This window comes from Oncorhynchus nerka, unplaced genomic scaffold (assembly GCF_034236695.1).
Source record: "Oncorhynchus nerka isolate Pitt River unplaced genomic scaffold, Oner_Uvic_2.0 unplaced_scaffold_690, whole genome shotgun sequence".
Taxonomy (NCBI): Eukaryota; Metazoa; Chordata; class Actinopteri; order Salmoniformes; family Salmonidae; genus Oncorhynchus; species Oncorhynchus nerka.
Window position 1 is genome coordinate 397,681 of NW_027040475.1, and position 18,323 is coordinate 416,003.

The 18,323-nt window shown below is 46.1% G+C and overlaps 1 protein-coding gene across 1 annotated transcript in view; it reads left to right on the forward strand.

Annotated features, from left to right (window-relative positions):
* LOC115125652 (plexin-A4-like) overlaps nt 1-18,323 on the forward strand; it is a gene marked incomplete at its 3' end in the record, with an annotated part of 305,241 nt that overhangs the window by 268,174 nt on the left and 18,744 nt on the right. Inside the window, exon 25 of the mRNA XM_065017000.1 lies at nt 118-308. Coding sequence (XP_064873072.1) covers nt 118-308 — 191 coding nt within the window. The remainder of the gene's footprint in view (nt 1-117; nt 309-18,323) is intronic.

The following is an 18,323-nucleotide window of genomic DNA, read 5'->3' on the forward strand; positions in this document are numbered from 1 at the left end:
ACGTATATACTATGTCTGTGCTGATCATGTTATATTTCCATAGTCTGTTACAGTATGTCCATTGGTTTCTGCTTCATCTCTGTGTCATATTCTGATGTTGTTCTTTATGTTCCACAGAGAACATGATCAAGTACACGGGGAGCCCCGACAGCCTGCGCTCGCGCACGCCCATGATCACGCCCGACCTGGAGAGCGGGGTCAAAGTGTGGCACCTGGTAAAGAACCACGAACACGGAGACCAGAAGGAGGGAGACCGCGGCTCCAAGATGGTCTCTGAGATATACCTGACCAGGCTGCTGGCCACTAAGGTGAGTTATCACACGAATGCACACAGTATTCAAATATGATATTATTCCTCATCCCCTGTAGACTCTGAGACCTAAGTGAAAATATGTAGATGTATGTTGTCTTTCAGACCTCAGCAGCATATCTAATGATAGAGGTGACACACAAAGGTACAACCTGTAAAGCCTTTTTCTGTGGACAGAGATGTTATCTGGTGAAAAACAGAAATGGAAATAGCCGTAAAATGAGTCTCTTTGAGCATGCCAGGGCGCTATTGCCCCTGAGAAAATCAGTTAATTTGGTTTGGAGGGAATCGTGACTTTGATCCCACTGCTCAATGGGAATTACCAATCCACTTGCTAATGATGCACCTCCTTTACATCACACATGCTTTCTTCCAGAGAGGGGGAGGGAGATGGGGAGAGAGAGGTGTGGGGAGGGAGGGAGGGAGGGAGGGAGAGAGGGAGGGAGGGAGGGAGGGAGGGAGGAGAGAGGGAGGGAGGGAGGGGGGGAGAGAGGGGAGGAGGGAGGGAGGGGGAGAGGGGGGAGGGAGGGACGGGGAGGGAGGGAGGGAGGGTCCTGGAGTGTGGTGTTAGTGGTGTGACCATTCCATGCTCTTTGTGTTGTGGTTCAGACAGACAACACTCTGCCTGGTTTTCTGGATTTGTAATGGGAATGCTTAGTGGCAGGATTCACACACACACACACACACACACACACACACACACACACACACACACACACACACACACACACACACACACACACACACACACACACACACACACACACTCATCAACAGAGTTGTTGGCAGAGATGGCTGAGGAGGCAACAGAGATATGGAGAGTGAGTGTTGTCTGTCATTTCTCTGGCGTGTGCTGTGATTGGCAGTGAGCAGTCACTGTGGAGCTGTGTAATGAATATGGCAACACTCTCTCTATGAAGCACATGTACCAGAGCCACAATCTAACACGCTTAGACAGATAAAAACACTCAGTCATTCAAACACACACACACACATACATCACACACACACACACAAAACACACACACTGAGAAATGCTCTATTTACCTGTGATGACCCTGGTCAGGGGGGAATGCGATGCCGAGACGGCGTGTCATCTTTACAGATGGAGTGTTTTGTGAAGTAATCAGTTTATCTTGGGGTCCATCTCTCTTGTTGAGGTATGACTGTGCCGACAGCCCTGTAATTGACTGCGTTTGACTTTCACCTCACCAATAAATACCGTCGGGCGGCCCGGCGCTGACGTTCCCCATTTTAGGTCCATCAGTGTCACTCTGATGGGGGGGCAAAGGGCTTATTTCTTGATTGCGTTCTCTATTCCTCTTTTCCTCTCTCTCTCTCTCTCTCTCTGTTTGTGACAACACCAACAACCCTTCACCCACTCAGTCTTTGTTGTTTTGTTTTCTTTCCACTCATCCTAAATGACAGGGTAGTTCTGATGCAGGCAACACTGTCTGTCCTCATCCTAAATGACAGGGTAGTTCTGATGCAGGCAACACTGTCTGTCCTCATCCTAAATGACAGGGTAGTTCTGATGCAGGCAGCACTTCTGATGCAGGCTGATGCACTGTCTGTCCTCATCCTAAATGACAGGGTAGTTCTGATGCAGGCAACACTGTCTGTCCTCATCCTAAATGACAGGGTAGTTCTGATGCAGGCAACACTGTCTGTCCTCATCCTAAATGACAGGGTAGTTCTGATGCAGGCAACACTGTCTGTCCTCATCCTAAATGACAGGGTAGTTCTGATGCAGGCAACACTGTCTGTCCTCATCCTAAATGACAGGGTAGTTCTGATGCAGGCAGCACTGTCTGTCCTCATTCTAAATGACAGGGTAGTTCTGATGCAGGCAACACTGTCTGTCCTCATCCTAAATGACAGGGTAGTTCTGATGCAGGCAACACTGTCTGTCCTCATCCTAAATGACAGGGTAGTTCTGATGCAGGCAACACTGTCTGTCCTCATCCTAAATGACAGGGTAGTTCTGATGCAGGCAACACTGTCTGTCCTCATCCTAAATGAAAGGGTAGTTCTGATGCAGGCAATACTGTCTGTCCTCATCCTAAATGACAGGGTAGTTCTGATGCAGGCAACACTGTCTGTCCTCATCCTAAATGACAGGGTAGTTCTGATGCAGGCAACACTGTCTGTCCTCATCCTAAATGACAGGGTAGTTCTGATGCAGGAAACACTGTCTGTCCTCATCCTAAATGACAGGGTAGTTCTGATGCAGGCAACACTGTCTGTCCTCATCCTAAATGACAGGGTAGTTCTGATGCAGGCAACACTGTCTGTTATCATACTAAATGACAGGGTAATTCTGATGCAGGCAGCACTGTCTGTCCTCATTCTAAATGACAGGGTAGTTCTGATGCAGGCAACACTGTCTGTCTCATCCTAAATGACAGGGTAGTTCTGATGCAGGCAACACTGTCTGTCCTCATCCTAAATGACAGGGTAGTTCTGATGCAGGCAACACTGTCTGTCCTCATCCTAAATGACAGGGTAGTTCTGATGCAGGCAACACTGTCTGTCCTCATCCTAAATGAAAGGGTAGTTCTGATGCAGGCAACACTGTCTGTCCTCATCCTAAAAGACAGGGTAGTTCTGATGCAGGCAACACTGTCTGTCCTCATCCTAAATGACAGGGTAGTTCTGATGCAGGCAGCACTGTCTGTCCTCATTCTAAATGACAGGGTAGTTCTGATGCAGGCAACACTGTCTGTCCTCATCCTAAATGACAGGGTAGTTCTGATGCAGGCAACACTGTCTGTCCTCATCCTAAATGACAGGGTAGTTCTGATGCAGGCAACACTGTCTGTCCTCATCCTAAATGACAGGGTAGTTCTGATGCAGGCAACACTGTCTGTCCTCATCCTAAATGAAAGGGTAGTTCTGATGCAGGCAATACTGTCTGTCCTCATCCTAAATGACAGGGTAGTTCTGATGCAGGCAACACTGTCTGTCCTCATCCTAAATGACAGGGTAGTTCTGATGCAGGCAACACTGTCTGTCCTCATCCTAAATGACAGGGTAGTTCTGATGCAGGAAACACTGTCTGTCCTCATCCTAAATGACAGGGTAGTTCTGATGCAGGCAACACTGTCTGTCCTCATCCTAAATGACAGGGTAGTTCTGATGCAGGCAACACTGTCTGTTATCATACTAAATGACAGGGTAATTCTGATGCAGGCAGCACTGTCTGTCCTCATTCTAAATGACAGGGTAGTTCTGATGCAGGCAACACTGTCTGTCTCATCCTAAATGACAGGGTAGTTCTGATGCAGGCAACACTGTCTGTCCTCATCCTAAATGACAGGGTAGTTCTGATGCAGGCAACACTGTCTGTCCTCATCCTAAATGACAGGGTAGTTCTGATGCAGGCAACACTGTCTGTCCTCATCCTAAATGAAAGGGTAGTTCTGATGCAGGCAACACTGTCTGTCCTCATCCTAAATGACAGGGTAGTTCTGATGCAGGCAACACTGTCTGTCCTCATCCTAAATGACAGGGTAGTTCTGATGCAGGCAACACTGTCTGTCCTCATCCTAAATGACAGGGTAGTTCTGATGCAGGAAACACTGTCTGTCCTCATCCTAAATGACAGGGTAGTTCTGATGCAGGCAACACTGTCTGTCCTCATCCTAAATGACAGGGTAGTTCTGATGCAGGAAACACTGTCTGTCCTCATCCTAAATGACAGGGTAGTTCTGATGCAGGCAACACTGTCTGTCCTCATCCTAAATGACAGGGTAGTTCTGATGCAGGCAACACTGTCTGTCCTCATCCTAAATGAAAGGGTAGTTCTGATGCAGGCAATACTGTCTGTCCTCATCCTAAATGACAGGGTAGTTCTGATGCAGGCAACACTGTCTGTCCTCATCCTAAATGACAGGGTAGTTCTGATGCAGGCAACACTGTCTGTCCTCATCCTAAATGACAGGGTAGTTCTGATGCAGGAAACACTGTCTGTCCTCATCCTAAATGACAGGGTAGTTCTGATGCAGGCAACACTGTCTGTCCTCATCCTAAATGACAGGGTAGTTCTGATGCAGGCAACACTGTCTGTTATCATACTAAATGACAGGGTAATTCTGATGCAGGCAGCACTGTCTGTCCTCATTCTAAATGACAGGGTAGTTCTGATGCAGGCAACACTGTCTGTCTCATCCTAAATGACAGGGTAGTTCTGATGCAGGCAACACTGTCTGTCCTCATCCTAAATGACAGGGTAGTTCTGATGCAGGCAACACTGTCTGTCCTCATCCTAAATGAAAGGGTAGTTCTGATGCAGGCAATACTGTCTGTCCTCATCCTAAATGACAGGGTAGTTCTGATGCAGGCAACACTGTCTGTCCTCATCCTAAATGACAGGGTAGTTCTGATGCAGGCAACACTGTCTGTCCTCATCCTAAATGACAGGGTAGTTCTGATGCAGGAAACACTGTCTGTCCTCATCCTAAATGACAGGGTAGTTCTGATGCAGGCAACACTGTCTGTCCTCATACTAAATGACAGGGTAATTCTGATGCAGGCAGCACTGTCTGTCCTCATTCTAAATGACAGGGTAGTTCTGATGCAGGCAACACTGTCTGTCTCATCCTAAATGACAGGGTAGTTCTGATGCAGGCAACACTGTCTGTCCTCATCCTAAATGACAGGGTAGTTCTGATGCAGGCAGCACTGTCTGTCCTCATTCTAAATGACAGGGTAGTTCTGATGCAGGCAACACTGTCTGTCCTCATCCTAAATGACAGGGTAGTTCTGATGCAGGCAACACTGTCTGTCCTCATCCTAAATGACAGGGTAGTTCTGATGCAGGCAACACTGTCTGTCCTCATCCTAAATGACAGGGTAGTTCTGATGCAGGCAACACTGTCTGTCCTCATCCTAAATGACAGGGTAGTTCTGATGCAGGCAGCACTGTCTGTCCTCATTCTAAATGACAGGGTAGTTCTGATGCAGGCAACACTGTCTGTCCTCATCCTAAATGACAGGGTAGTTCTGATGCAGGCAACAAATGACAGGGTAGTTCTGTGCAGGCAACACTGTCTGTCCTCATCCTAAATGACAGGGTAGTTCTGATGCAGGCAACACTGTCTGTCCTCATCCTAAATGAAAGGGTAGTTCTGATGCAGGCAATACTGTCTGTCCTCATCCTAAATGACAGGGTAGTTCTGATGCAGGCAACACTGTCTGTCCTCATCCTAAATGACAGGGTAGTTCTGATGCAGGCAACACTGTCTGTCCTCATCCTAAATGACAGGGTAGTTCTGATGCAGGAAACACTGTCTGTCCTCATCCTAAATGACAGGGTAGTTCTGATGCAGGCAACACTGTCTGTCCTCATCCTAAATGACAGGGTAGTTCTGATGCAGGCAACACTGTCTGTTATCATACTAAATGACAGGGTAATTCTGATGCAGGCAGCACTGTCTGTCCTCATTCTAAATGACAGGGTAGTTCTGATGCAGGCAACACTGTCTGTCTCATCCTAAATGACAGGGTAGTTCTGATGCAGGCAACACTGTCTGTCCTCATCCTAAATGACAGGGTAGTTCTGATGCAGGCAACACTGTCTGTCCTCATCCTAAATGACAGGGTAGTTCTGATGCAGGCAACACTGTCTGTCCTCATCCTAAATGAAAGGGTAGTTCTGATGCAGGCAACACTGTCTGTCCTCATCCTAAATGACAGGGTAGTTCTGATGCAGGCAACACTGTCTGTCCTCATCCTAAATGACAGGGTAGTTCTGATGCAGGCAACACTGTCTGTCCTCATCCTAAATGACAGGGTAGTTCTGATGCAGGAAACACTGTCTGTCCTCATCCTAAATGACAGGGTAGTTCTGATGCAGGCAACACTGTCTGTCCTCATCCTAAATGACAGGGTAGTTCTGATGCAGGAAACACTGTCTGTCCTCATCCTAAATGACAGGGTAGTTCTGATGCAGGCAACACTGTCTGTCCTCATCCTAAATGACAGGGTAGTTCTGATGCAGGCAACACTGTCTGTCCTCATACTAAATGACAGGGTAGTTCTGATGCAGGCAGCACTGTCTGTCCTCATTCTAAATGAAAGGGTAGTTCTGATGCAGGCAACACTGTCTGTCCTCATCCTAAATGACAGGGTAGTTCTGATGCAGGCAACACTGTCTGTCCTCATCCTAAATGACAGGGTAGTTCTGATGCAGGCAACACTGTCTGTCCTCATCCTAAATGACAGGGTAGTTCTGATGCAGGAAACACTGTCTGTCCTCATCCTAAATGACAGGGTAGTTCTGATGCAGGCAACACTGTCTGTCCTCATCCTAAATGACAGGGTAGTTCTGATGCAGGCAACACTGTCTGTCCTCATCCTAAATGACAGGGTAGTTCTGATGCAGGCAACACTGTCTGTCCTCATCCTAAATGACAGGGTAGTTCTGATGCAGGCAACACTGTCTGTCCTCATCCTAAATGACAGGGTAGTTCTGATGCAGGAAACACTGTCTGTCCTCATCCTAAATGACAGGGTAGTTCTGATGCAGGCAACACTGTCTGTCCTCATCCTAAATGACAGGGTAGTTCTGATGCAGGCAACACTGTCTGTCCTCATACTAAATGACAGGGTAGTTCTGATGCAGGCAGCACTGTCTGTCCTCATTCTAAATGACAGGGTAGTTCTGATGCAGGCAACACTGTCTGTCCTCATCCTAAATGACAGGGTAGTTCTGATGCAGGCAACACTGTCTGTCCTCATCCTAAATGACAGGGTAGTTCTGATGCAGGAAACACTGTCTGTCCTCATCCTAAATGACAGGGTAGTTCTGATGCAGGCAACACTGTCTGTCCTCATCCTAAATGACAGGGTAGTTCTGATGCAGGAAACACTGTCTGTCCTCATCCTAAATGACAGGGTAGTTCTGATGCAGGCAACACTGTCTGTCCTCATCCTAAATGACAGGGTAGTTCTGATGCAGGCAACACTGTCTGTCCTCATACTAAATGACAGGGTAGTTCTGATGCAGGCAGCACTGTCTGTCCTCATTCTAAATGAAAGGGTAGTTCTGATGCAGGCAACACTGTCTGTCCTCATCCTAAATGAAAGGGTAGTTCTGATGCAGGCAACACTGTCTGTCCTCATCCTAAATGACAGGGTAGTTCTGATGCAGGAAACACTGTCTGTCCTCATCCTAAATGACAGGGTAGTTCTGATGCAGGCAACACTGTCTGTCCTCATCCTAAATGACAGGGTAGTTCTGATGCAGGCAACACTGTCTGTCCTCATACTAAATGACAGGGTAGTTCTGATGCAGGCAGCACTGTCTGTCCTCATTCTAAATGAAAGGGTAGTTCTGATGCAGGCAACACTGTCTGTCCTCATCCTAAATGAAAGGGTAGTTCTGATGCAGGCAATACTGTCTGTCCTCATCCTAAATGACAGGGTAGTTCTGATGCAGGCAACACTGTCTGTCCTCATCCTAAATGACAGGGTAGTTCTGATGCAGGCAACACTGTCTGTCCTCATCCTAAATGACAGGGTAGTTCTGATGCAGGAAACACTGTCTGTCCTCATCCTAAATGACAGGGTAGTTCTGATGCAGGCAACACTGTCTGTCCTCATCCTAAATGACAGGGTAGTTCTGATGCAGGCAACACTGTCTGTTATCATACTAAATGACAGGGTAATTCTGATGCAGGCAGCACTGTCTGTCCTCATTCTAAATGACAGGGTAGTTCTGATGCAGGCAACACTGTCTGTCTCATCCTAAATGACAGGGTAGTTCTGATGCAGGCAACACTGTCTGTCCTCATCCTAAATGACAGGGTAGTTCTGATGCAGGCAACACTGTCTGTCCTCATCCTAAATGACAGGGTAGTTCTGATGCAGGCAACACTGTCTGTCCTCATCTAAATGAAAGGGTAGTTCTGATGCAGGCAACACTGTCTGTCCTCATCCTAAATGACAGGGTAGTTCTGATGCAGGCAACACTGTCTGTCCTCATCCTAAATGACAGGGTAGTTCTGATGCAGGCAACACTGTCTGTCCTCATCCTAAATGACAGGGTAGTTCTGATGCAGGCAACACTGTCTGTCCTCATCCTAAATGACAGGGTAGTTCTGATGCAGGAAACACTGTCTGTCCTCATCCTAAATGACAGGGTAGTTCTGATGCAGGCAACACTGTCTGTCCTCATCCTAAATGACAGGGTAGTTCTGATGCAGGCAACACTGTCTGTCCTCATCCTAAATGACAGGGTAAATGACAGGGTAGTTCTGATGCAGGCAGCACTGTCTGTCCTCATTCTAAATGAAAGGGTAGTTCTGATGCAGGCAACACTGTCTGTCCTCATCCTAAATGACAGGGTAGTTCTGATGCAGGCAACACTGTCTGTCCTCATCCTAAATGACAGGGTAGTTCTGATGCAGGCAACACTGTCTGTCCTCATCCTAAATGACAGGGTAGTTCTGATGCAGGCAACACTGTCTGTCCTCATCCTAAATGACAGGGTAGTTCTGATGCAGGCAACACTGTCTGTCCTCATCCTAAATGACAGGGTAGTTCTGATGCAGACAACACTGTCTGTCCTCATCCTAAATGACAGGGTAGTTTTGATGCAGAAAACACTGTCTGTCCTCATCCTAAATGACAGGGTAGTTCTGATGCAGGCAACACTGTCTGTCCTCATCCTAAATGACAGGGTAGTTCTGATGCAGGCAACACTGTCTGTCCTCATCCTAAATGACAGGGTAGTTCTGATGCAGGCAACACTGTCTGTCCTCATCCTAAATGACAGGGTAGTTCTGATGCAGGCAACACTGTCTGTCCTCATCCTAAATGACAGGGTAGTTCTGATGCAGGCAACACTGTCTGTCCTCATCCTAAATGACAGGGTAGTTCTGATGCAGGCAGCACTGTCTGTCCTCATCCTAAATGACAGGGTAGTTCTGATGCAGGAAGCACTGTCTGTCCTCATCCTAAATGACAGGGTAGTTCTGATGCAGGTAGCACTGTCTGTCCTCATCCTAAATGACAGGGTAGTTCTGATGCAGGCAACACTGTCTGTCCTCATCCTAAATGACAGGGTAGTTCTGATGCAGGCAAATGACACTGTCTGTCCTCATCCTAAATGACAGGGTAGTTCTGATGCAGGCAACACTGTCTGTCCTCATCCTAAATGACAGGGTAGTTCTGATGCAGGCAGCACTGTCTGTCCTCATCCTAAATGACAGGGTAGTTCTGATGCAGGCAACACTGTCTGTCCTCATCCTAAATGACAGGGTAGTTCTGATGCAGGCAACACTGTCTGTCCTCATCCTAAATGACAGGGTAGTTCTGATGCAGGAAGCACTGTCTGTCCTCATCCTAAATGACAGGGTAGTTCTGATGCAGGCAACACTGTCTGTCCTCATCCTAAATGACAGGGTAGTTCTGATGCAGGCAACACTGTCTGTCCTCATCCTAAATGACAGGGTAGTTCTGATGCAGGCAACACTGTCTGTCCTCATCCTAAATGACAGGGTAGTTCTGATGCAGGCAGCACTGTCTGTCCTCATCCTAAATGACAGGGTAGTTCTGATGCAGGCAGCACTGTCTGTCCTCATCCTAAATGACAGGGTAGTTCTGATGCAGGCAGCACTGTCTGTCCTCATCCTAAATGACAGGGTAGTTCTGATGCAGGCAGCACTGTCTGTCCTCATCCTAAATGACAGGGTAGTTCTGATGCAGGCAACACTGTCTGTCCTCATCCTAAATGACAGGGTAGTTCTGATGCAGGCAGCACTGTCTGTCCTCATCCTAAATGACAGGGTAGTTCTGATGCAGGCAACACTGTCTGTCCTCATCCTAAATGACAGGGTAGTTCTGATGCAGGCAGCACTGTCTGTCCTCATCCTAAATGACAGGGTAGTTCTGATGCAGGCAACACTGTCTGTCCTCATCCTAAATGACAGGGTAGTTCTGATGCAGGCAACACTGTCTGTCCTCATCCTAAATGACAGGGTAGTTCTGATGCAGGCAACACTGTCTGTCCTCATCCTAAATGACAGGGTAGTTCTGATGCAGGCAGCACTGTCTGTCCTCATCCTAAATGACAGGGTAGTTCTGATGCAGGCAACACTGTCTGTCCTCATCCTAAATGACAGGGTAGTTCTGATGCAGGCAGCACTGTCTGTCCTCATCCTAAATGACAGGGTAGTTCTGATGCAGGCAACACTGTCTGTCCTCATCCTAAATGACAGGGTAGTTCTGATGCAGGCAACACTGTCTGTCCTCATCCTAAATGACAGGGTAGTTCTGATGCAGGCAGCACTGTCTGTCCTCATCCTAAATGACAGGGTAGTTCTGATGCAGGCAGCACTGTCTGTCCTCATCCTAAATGACAGGGTAGTTCTGATGCAGGCAGCACTGTCTGTCCTCATCCTAAATGACAGGGTAGTTCTGATGCAGGCAACACTGTCTGTCCTCATCCTAAATGACAGGGTAGTTCTGATGCAGGCAGCACTGTCTGTCCTCACCTAAATGACAGGGTAGTTCTGATGCAGGCAACACTGTCTGTCCTCATCCTAAATGACAGGGTAGTTCTGATGCAGGCAGCACTGTCTGTCCTCATCCTAAATGACAGGGTAGTTCTGATGCAGGCAACACTGTCTGTCCTCATCCTAAATGACAGGGTAGTTCTGATGCAGGCAGCACTGTCTGTCCTCACCTAAATGACAGGGTAGTTCTGATGCAGGCAACACTGTCTGTCCTCATCCTAAATGACAGGGTAGTTCTGATGCAGGCAACACTGTCTGTCCTCATCCTAAATGACAGGGTAGTTCTGATGCAGGCAACACTGTCTGTCCTCATCCTAAATGACAGGGTAGTTCTGATGCAGACAACACTGTCTGTCCTCATCCTAAATGACAGGGTAGTTCTGATGCAGGCAACACTGTCTGTCCTCATCCTAAATGACAGGGTAGTTCTGATGCAGGCAACACTGTCTGTGAGGGTAAATTCTAGATTACACATTGTCTTTAAAGTGCAGTGTAATGATGGGCCAGGTTTCTCTCTCTCTCTCTCTGTGTGTGTGTGTGTGTGTGTGTGTGTGTGTGTGTGTGTGTGTGTGTGTGTGTGTGTGTGTGTGTGTGTGTGTGTGTGTGTGTGTGTGTGTGTGTGTGTGTGTGTGTGTGTGTGTGTGTGTGTGTGTGTTTGTGTTTTCAGTGGGCTGTAATGGCAGCTTGTGCTCTCAGGGGACAGATGAAGGACTATCATGATGAAGTTGTCTGCCTGTGGGATTCCTTACTCACAAAGACTCACATACACACGTATAACACACACACACACACACACTACATGTATAACAGCCTCCCTGCCACTAAACGGTCCCCATGACTACACAGGGTTTGAGGAAGAAATGTATATTTTCATCTTCATAGGCAAATGATAAGCTGTCAGAAATGTGGGACATGGTAGAATCCCGGCTGTGATTGTCAGCTAACTGGATCCTCCTCACGCCCCCCTCCCTCTCTCCTCTCTGACTCAGTCACCGCTCCACCCAAATTGGGATTTTTATTTGCCGCTTGTGCACACCTCATCTGACACACTGCGCGCTTGTGGCTCTTTCCAGATAGGCTTCCCTCACTGTCGCTTTTCTTCATTCTGTTCTCTCCTCTCTTCTCCCCCTCGCATTCTATCAGCTCATTCCTTACAAGTGGATTAGATTTTCTCTTTCTATCTATCTCGTTCTCTCTCTTCTCTCCTCCTTAAAGACGAGAACATTAAATCAAATTAGGGTCAATGGTGCAGTGTGTGAGCTAATCCCTCCACACACAGAGGCTTAGGAGATGCACCTCCTGTTCCCAGATATTATTCAAAGTGAACTGTGAAAAAACAATTTCCCATCAAAGCCCAGAGATTTAGGACCAGAGAGAGTGAGAGAAAAACACATCAGGAAACACCATGAGATACACAGGATAAAACCCACTCTCAGTCAGACGCACACACCACCGGAGGCTGGTGAGGGGAGGATGGCTCATAATAATGGATGGAATGTAGTGAATGGAATGGTATCAAACACATGGAAACCATGGAAACCATGAGTTTGATGCGTCGGTAACACTTGACACCCGGTGTCAGAACACGTTATGACACGGTCATAACCATGTCATAATATCTGACGTAACGTGTCATAACCATGTCATAATATCTGACGGAACGTGTCATAACCATGTCATAATATCTGACGTGACGTGTCATAACCATGTCATAATATCTGACGTGACATGTCATAACCATGTCATAATATCTGACGTAACGTGTCATAACCATGTCATAATATCTGACGGAACGTGTCATAACCATGTCATAATATCTGACGTAACGTGTCATAACCATGTCATAATATCTGACGGAACGTGTCATAACCATGTCATAATATCTGACGTGACGTGTCATAACCTGTTATAATAAGGTCATAACACTCATGACATTTTGATCTGTTGTGACATATATTGTGTTATTTTATGGCTGGTTATGACACCTACATAAGTGTCAAAACCCACCAAACCTACCACACAAGGAAAAACATTCCATTACATCATAGCCTAAGTATTTTATTTTATTTTATTGACCATATTAAATGATCATTGTAATTGCACACAAATTGATGTCAGACATGCACCTGCCCCAATACTCTGTTTCTGATGACTGGGATGAATGAGAAGGAGATTTCAGGAGCAGGACAAGACACCCTCTTTTTGACAGATGGTGTATTTTCTACAAGTTATTTATTTAAAATATGATGAATAAAAGATGAATGTAAAGAATTCAAGAAACAAACTTTAATGTAAAGAATTCAAGAAACAAACTTTAAAACTTGTCAGGGAAAAAACTCATTTGAATAAATGTGTGTTTTGACACTCTTATGTAGGTGTTATAACCAGCCATAAAATAACCCAATATGTCACAACAGGTGTAAATATATTGGTCTTGACAGTGTTAAAACCATATTATGACAGGTTATGACAAGTTATGTCAGCTATTATGACATGGTTATGACTGTGTCATAACGTGTTGACACTGATACCGATGTGTCTGATACCGATGTGTCTGATACTAGTGTGTCTGATACCGATGTGTCTGATACTAGTGTGTCTGATACTAGTGTGTCTGATACCGATGTGTCTGATACCGATGTGTCTGATACTAGTGTGTCTGATACCAGTGTGTCTGATACCAGTGTGTCTGATACCGATGTGTCTGATACCAGTGTGTCTGATACCGATACAGTGTGTCTGATACCATGTCATGTGTCTGATACCGATGTGTCTGATACCGATGTGTCTGATACCAGTGTGTCTGATACCGATACCAGTGTGTCTGATACCGATGTGTCTGATACCAGTGTGTCTGATACCAGTGTGTCTGATACCGAGTGTGTCTGATACCGTGTGTCTGATACCAGTGTGTCTGATACCGATGTGTCTGATACCAGTGTGTCTGATACCAGTGTGTCTGATACTAGTGTGTCTGATACCAGTGTGTCTGATACCGTGTGTCTGATACCGGTGTGTCATACCAGTGTGTCTGATACTGTGTGTGTGTGTCTGATACCAGTGTGTCTGATACTGTGTGTCTGATACCAGTGTGTCTGATACCGTGTGTCTGATACCGTGTGTCTGATACCGAGTGTGTCTGATACCAGTGTGTCTGATACCGTGTGTCTGATACCAGTGTGTCTGATACTAGTGTGATACCAGTGTGTCTGATACCAGTGTGTCTGATACCAGTGTGTCTGATACCAGTGTGTCTGATACTGTGTGTCTGATACTAGTGTGTCTGATACCGTGTGTCTGATACTAGTGTGTCTGATACCCAGTGTCATCTGATACTAGTGTGTCTGATACCGATGTGTCTGATACTAGTGTGTCTGATACCAGTGTGTCTGATACCAGTGTGTCTGATACCGTGTGTCTGATACCAGTGTGTCTGATACTAGTGTCTGATACTGTGTGTCTGATACCAGTGTGTCTGATACCCGTGTGTCTGATACTAGTGTGTCTGATACCTGATACTAGTGTGTCTGATACTAGTGTCTGATACTAGTGTGTCTGATACCGTGTGTCTGATACCGATGTGTCTGATACTAGTGTGTCTGATACTAGTGTGTCTGATACCAGTGTGTCTGATACCGATGTGTCTGATACTAGTGTGTCTGATACCGTGTGTCTGATACCAGTGTGTCTGATACCAGTGTGTCTGATACCGATGTGTCTGATACTAGTGTGTCTGATACCGATGTGTCTGATACTAGTGTGTCTGATACCAGTGTGTCTGATACTAGTGTGTCTGATACCGTGTGTCTGATACCGAGTGTGTCTGATACCAGTGTGTGTCTGATACTAGTGTGTCTGATACTAGTGTGTCTGATACCAGTGTGTCTGATACCGATGTGTCTGATACCAGTGTGTCTGATACCGTGTGTCTGATACTAGTGTGTCTGATACTATGTGTCTGATACCAGTGTGTCTGATACCAGTGTGTCTGATACTAGTGTGTCTGATACCATGTGTCTGATACTAGTGTGTCTGATACTAGTGTGTCTGATACTAGTGTGTCTGATACCAGTGTGTCTGATACTAGTGTGTCTGATCTGATACCAGTGTGTCTGATACCGATGTGTGTCTGATACTAGTGTGTCTGATACCGTGTGTCTGATACCAGTGTGTCTGATACCAGTGTGTCTGATACTGTGTCTGATGTGTCTGATACCGTGTGTCTGATACCGAGTGTCTGATACCAGTGTGTCTGATACTAGTGTGTCTGATACCGATGTGTCTGATACCAGTGTGTCTGATACCAGTGTGTCTGATACTAGTGTGTCTGATACCAGTGTGTCTGATACCAGTGTGTCTGATACCGATGTGTCTGATACCGTGTCTGATACTAGTGTGTCTACCGTGTGTCTGATACCGTGTGTCTGATACCAGTGTGTCTGATACTAGTGTGTCTGATACCAGTGTGTCTGATACTATGTGTCTGATACCGATGTGTCTGTGTGTCTGATACCAGTGTGTCTGATACTAGTGTGTCTGATACCGTGTGTCTGATACCAGTGTGTCTGATACCAGTGTCTGATACTAGTGTGTCTGATACCGTGTGTCTGATACCGTGTGTCTGATACTAGTGTGTCTGATACCGTGTGTCTGATACTAGTGTGTCTGATACCGATGTGTCTGATACTGATACCGAGTGTGTCTGATACCGATGTGTCTGATACCGTGTGTCTGATACCGATGTGTCTGATACTAGTGTGTCTGATACCGATGTGTCTGATACCGATGTGTCTGATACCAGTGTGTCTGATACCGATGTGTCTGATACTAGTGTGTCTGATACTAGTGTGTCTGATACCAGTGTGTCTGATACCAGTGTGTCTGATACCGATGTGTCTGATACCGATGTGTCTGATACTAGTGTGTCTGATACTAGTGTGTCTGATACTAGTGTGTCTGATACTAGTGTGTCTGATACCGATGTGTCTGATACTAGTGTGTCTGATACTAGTGTGTCTGATACCTGATACCAGTGTGTCTGATACTAGTGTGTCTGATACTAGTGTGTCTGATACCGTGTCTGATACCGAGTGTGTCTGATACTAGTGTCTGATACTGTGTCTGATACCGATGTGTCTGATACCGATACCGATGTGTCTGATACCAGTGTGTCTGATACCGATGTGTCTGATACCAGTGTGTCTGATACCAGTGTGTCTGATACCAGTGTGTCTGATACCAGTGTGTCTGATACCAGTGTGTCTGATACTAGTGTGTCTGATACTGATGTGTGTCTGATACTACCGTGTGTCTGATACCGATGTGTCTGATACTAGTGTGTCTGATACCAGTGTCTGATACCTGATACTAGTGTGTCTGATACTAGTGTGTCTGATACCAGTGTGTCTGATACTAGTGTGTCTGATACCGTGTGTCTGATACTAGTGTGTCTGATACCAGTGTGTCTGATACCGAGTGTGTCTGATACCAGTGTGTCTGATACTAGTGTGTCTGATACCGAGTGTGTCTGATACCGAGTGTGTCTGATACCGTGTCTGATGTGTCTGATACCAGTGTGTCTGATACCAGTGTGTCTGATACCGATGTGTCTGATACCAGTGTGTCTGATACTAGTGTGTCTGATACCGATGTGTCTGATACCAGTGTGTCTGATACTAGTGTGTCTGATACTAGTGTGTCTGATACTAGTACCGATGTGTCTGATACCTGATACCAGTGTGTCTGATACCGATGTGTCTGATACCGTGTGTCTGATACTAGTGTGTCTGATACTAGTGTGTCTGATACCGATGTGTCTGATACCTGATACTAGTGTGTCTGATACTAGTGTGTCTGATACCGTGTGTCTGATACCTGAGTGTGTCTGATACTAGTGTGTCTGATACCAGTGTGTCTGATACCGTGTGTCTGATACCGTGTGTCTGATACCGTGTGTCTGATACCGTGTCTGATACTAGTGTCTGATACTGATACTAGTGTGTCTGATACTAGTGTGTCTGATACTAGTGTGTCTGATACCAGTGTGTCTGATACTAGTGTGTCTGATACCAGTGTGTGTCTGATACTAGTGTGTCTGATACCGAGTGTGTCTGATACTGTCTGATACCGAGTGTGTCTGATACTAGTGTGTCTGATACCGAGTGTGTCTGATACCGATGTGTCTGATACTAGTGTGTCTGATACCGATGTGTGTCTGATACTAGTGTGTCTGATACCGAGTGTCTGATACCGATGTGTCTGATACTAGTGTGTCTGATACCGATGTGTCTGATACCGATGTGTCTGTGTGTGTCTGATACCGATGTGTCTGATACTAGTGTGTCTGATACTAGTGTGTCTGATACCGAGTGTGTCTGATACTGTGTGTCTGATACCAGTGTGTCTGATGATACTAGTGTGTCTAGTGTGTCTGATACCGTGTGTCTGATACCGTGTGTCTGATACTAGTGTGTCTGATACTAGTGTGTCTGATACCGAGTGTGTCTGATACTAGTGTGTCTGATACCGTGTGTCTGATACCGTGTGTCTGATACCAGTGTGTCTGATACTAGTGTGTCTGATACCGATGTGTCTGATACCGATGTGTCTGATACCGTGTGTCTGATACCGTGTGTCTGATACTAGTGTGTCTGATACCAGTGTGTCTGATACTGTGTCTGATACTAGTGTGTCTGATACCGTGTGTCTGATACTAGTGTGTCTGATACCGATGTGTCTGATACCAGTGTGTCTGATACCAGTGTGTCTGATACCATGTGTCTGATACCAGTGTGTCTGATACCAGTGTGTCTGATACCAGTGTGTCTGATACCGATGTGTCTGATACCAGTGTGTCTGATACTGTGTCTGATACTATGTGTCTGATACTAGTGTGTCTGATACGATGTGTCTGATACTAGTGTGTCTGATACCGATGTGTCTGATACTAGTGTGTCTGATACCAGTGTGTCTGATACCGATGTGTCTGATACCGTGTGTCTGATACTAGTGTGTCTGATACTAGTGTGTCTAGTGTGTCTGATACCGAGTGTGTCTGATACTAGTGTGTCTGATACCAGTGTGTCTGATACTAGTGTGTCTGATACTAGTGTGTCTGATACCGTGTGTCTGATACTAGTGTGTCTGATACTAGTGTGTCTGATACCGTGTGTCTGATACCGAGTGATACCAGTGTGTCTGATACTAGTGTGTCTGATACCATGTGTCTGATACCGTGTGTCTGATACCAGTGTGTCTGATACCGATGTGTCTGATACTAGTGTGTCTGATACCGATGTGTCTGATACCGTGTGTCTGATACTGATGTGTCTGATACCGATACTGTCTGATACCGATGTGTCTGATACTAGTGTGTCTGATACTAGTGTGTCTGATACCGTAGTGTGTCTGATACTAGTGTGTCTGATACCGATGTGTCTGATACTAGTGTGTCTGATACTGTGTCTGATACCGATGTGTCTGATACTAGTGTG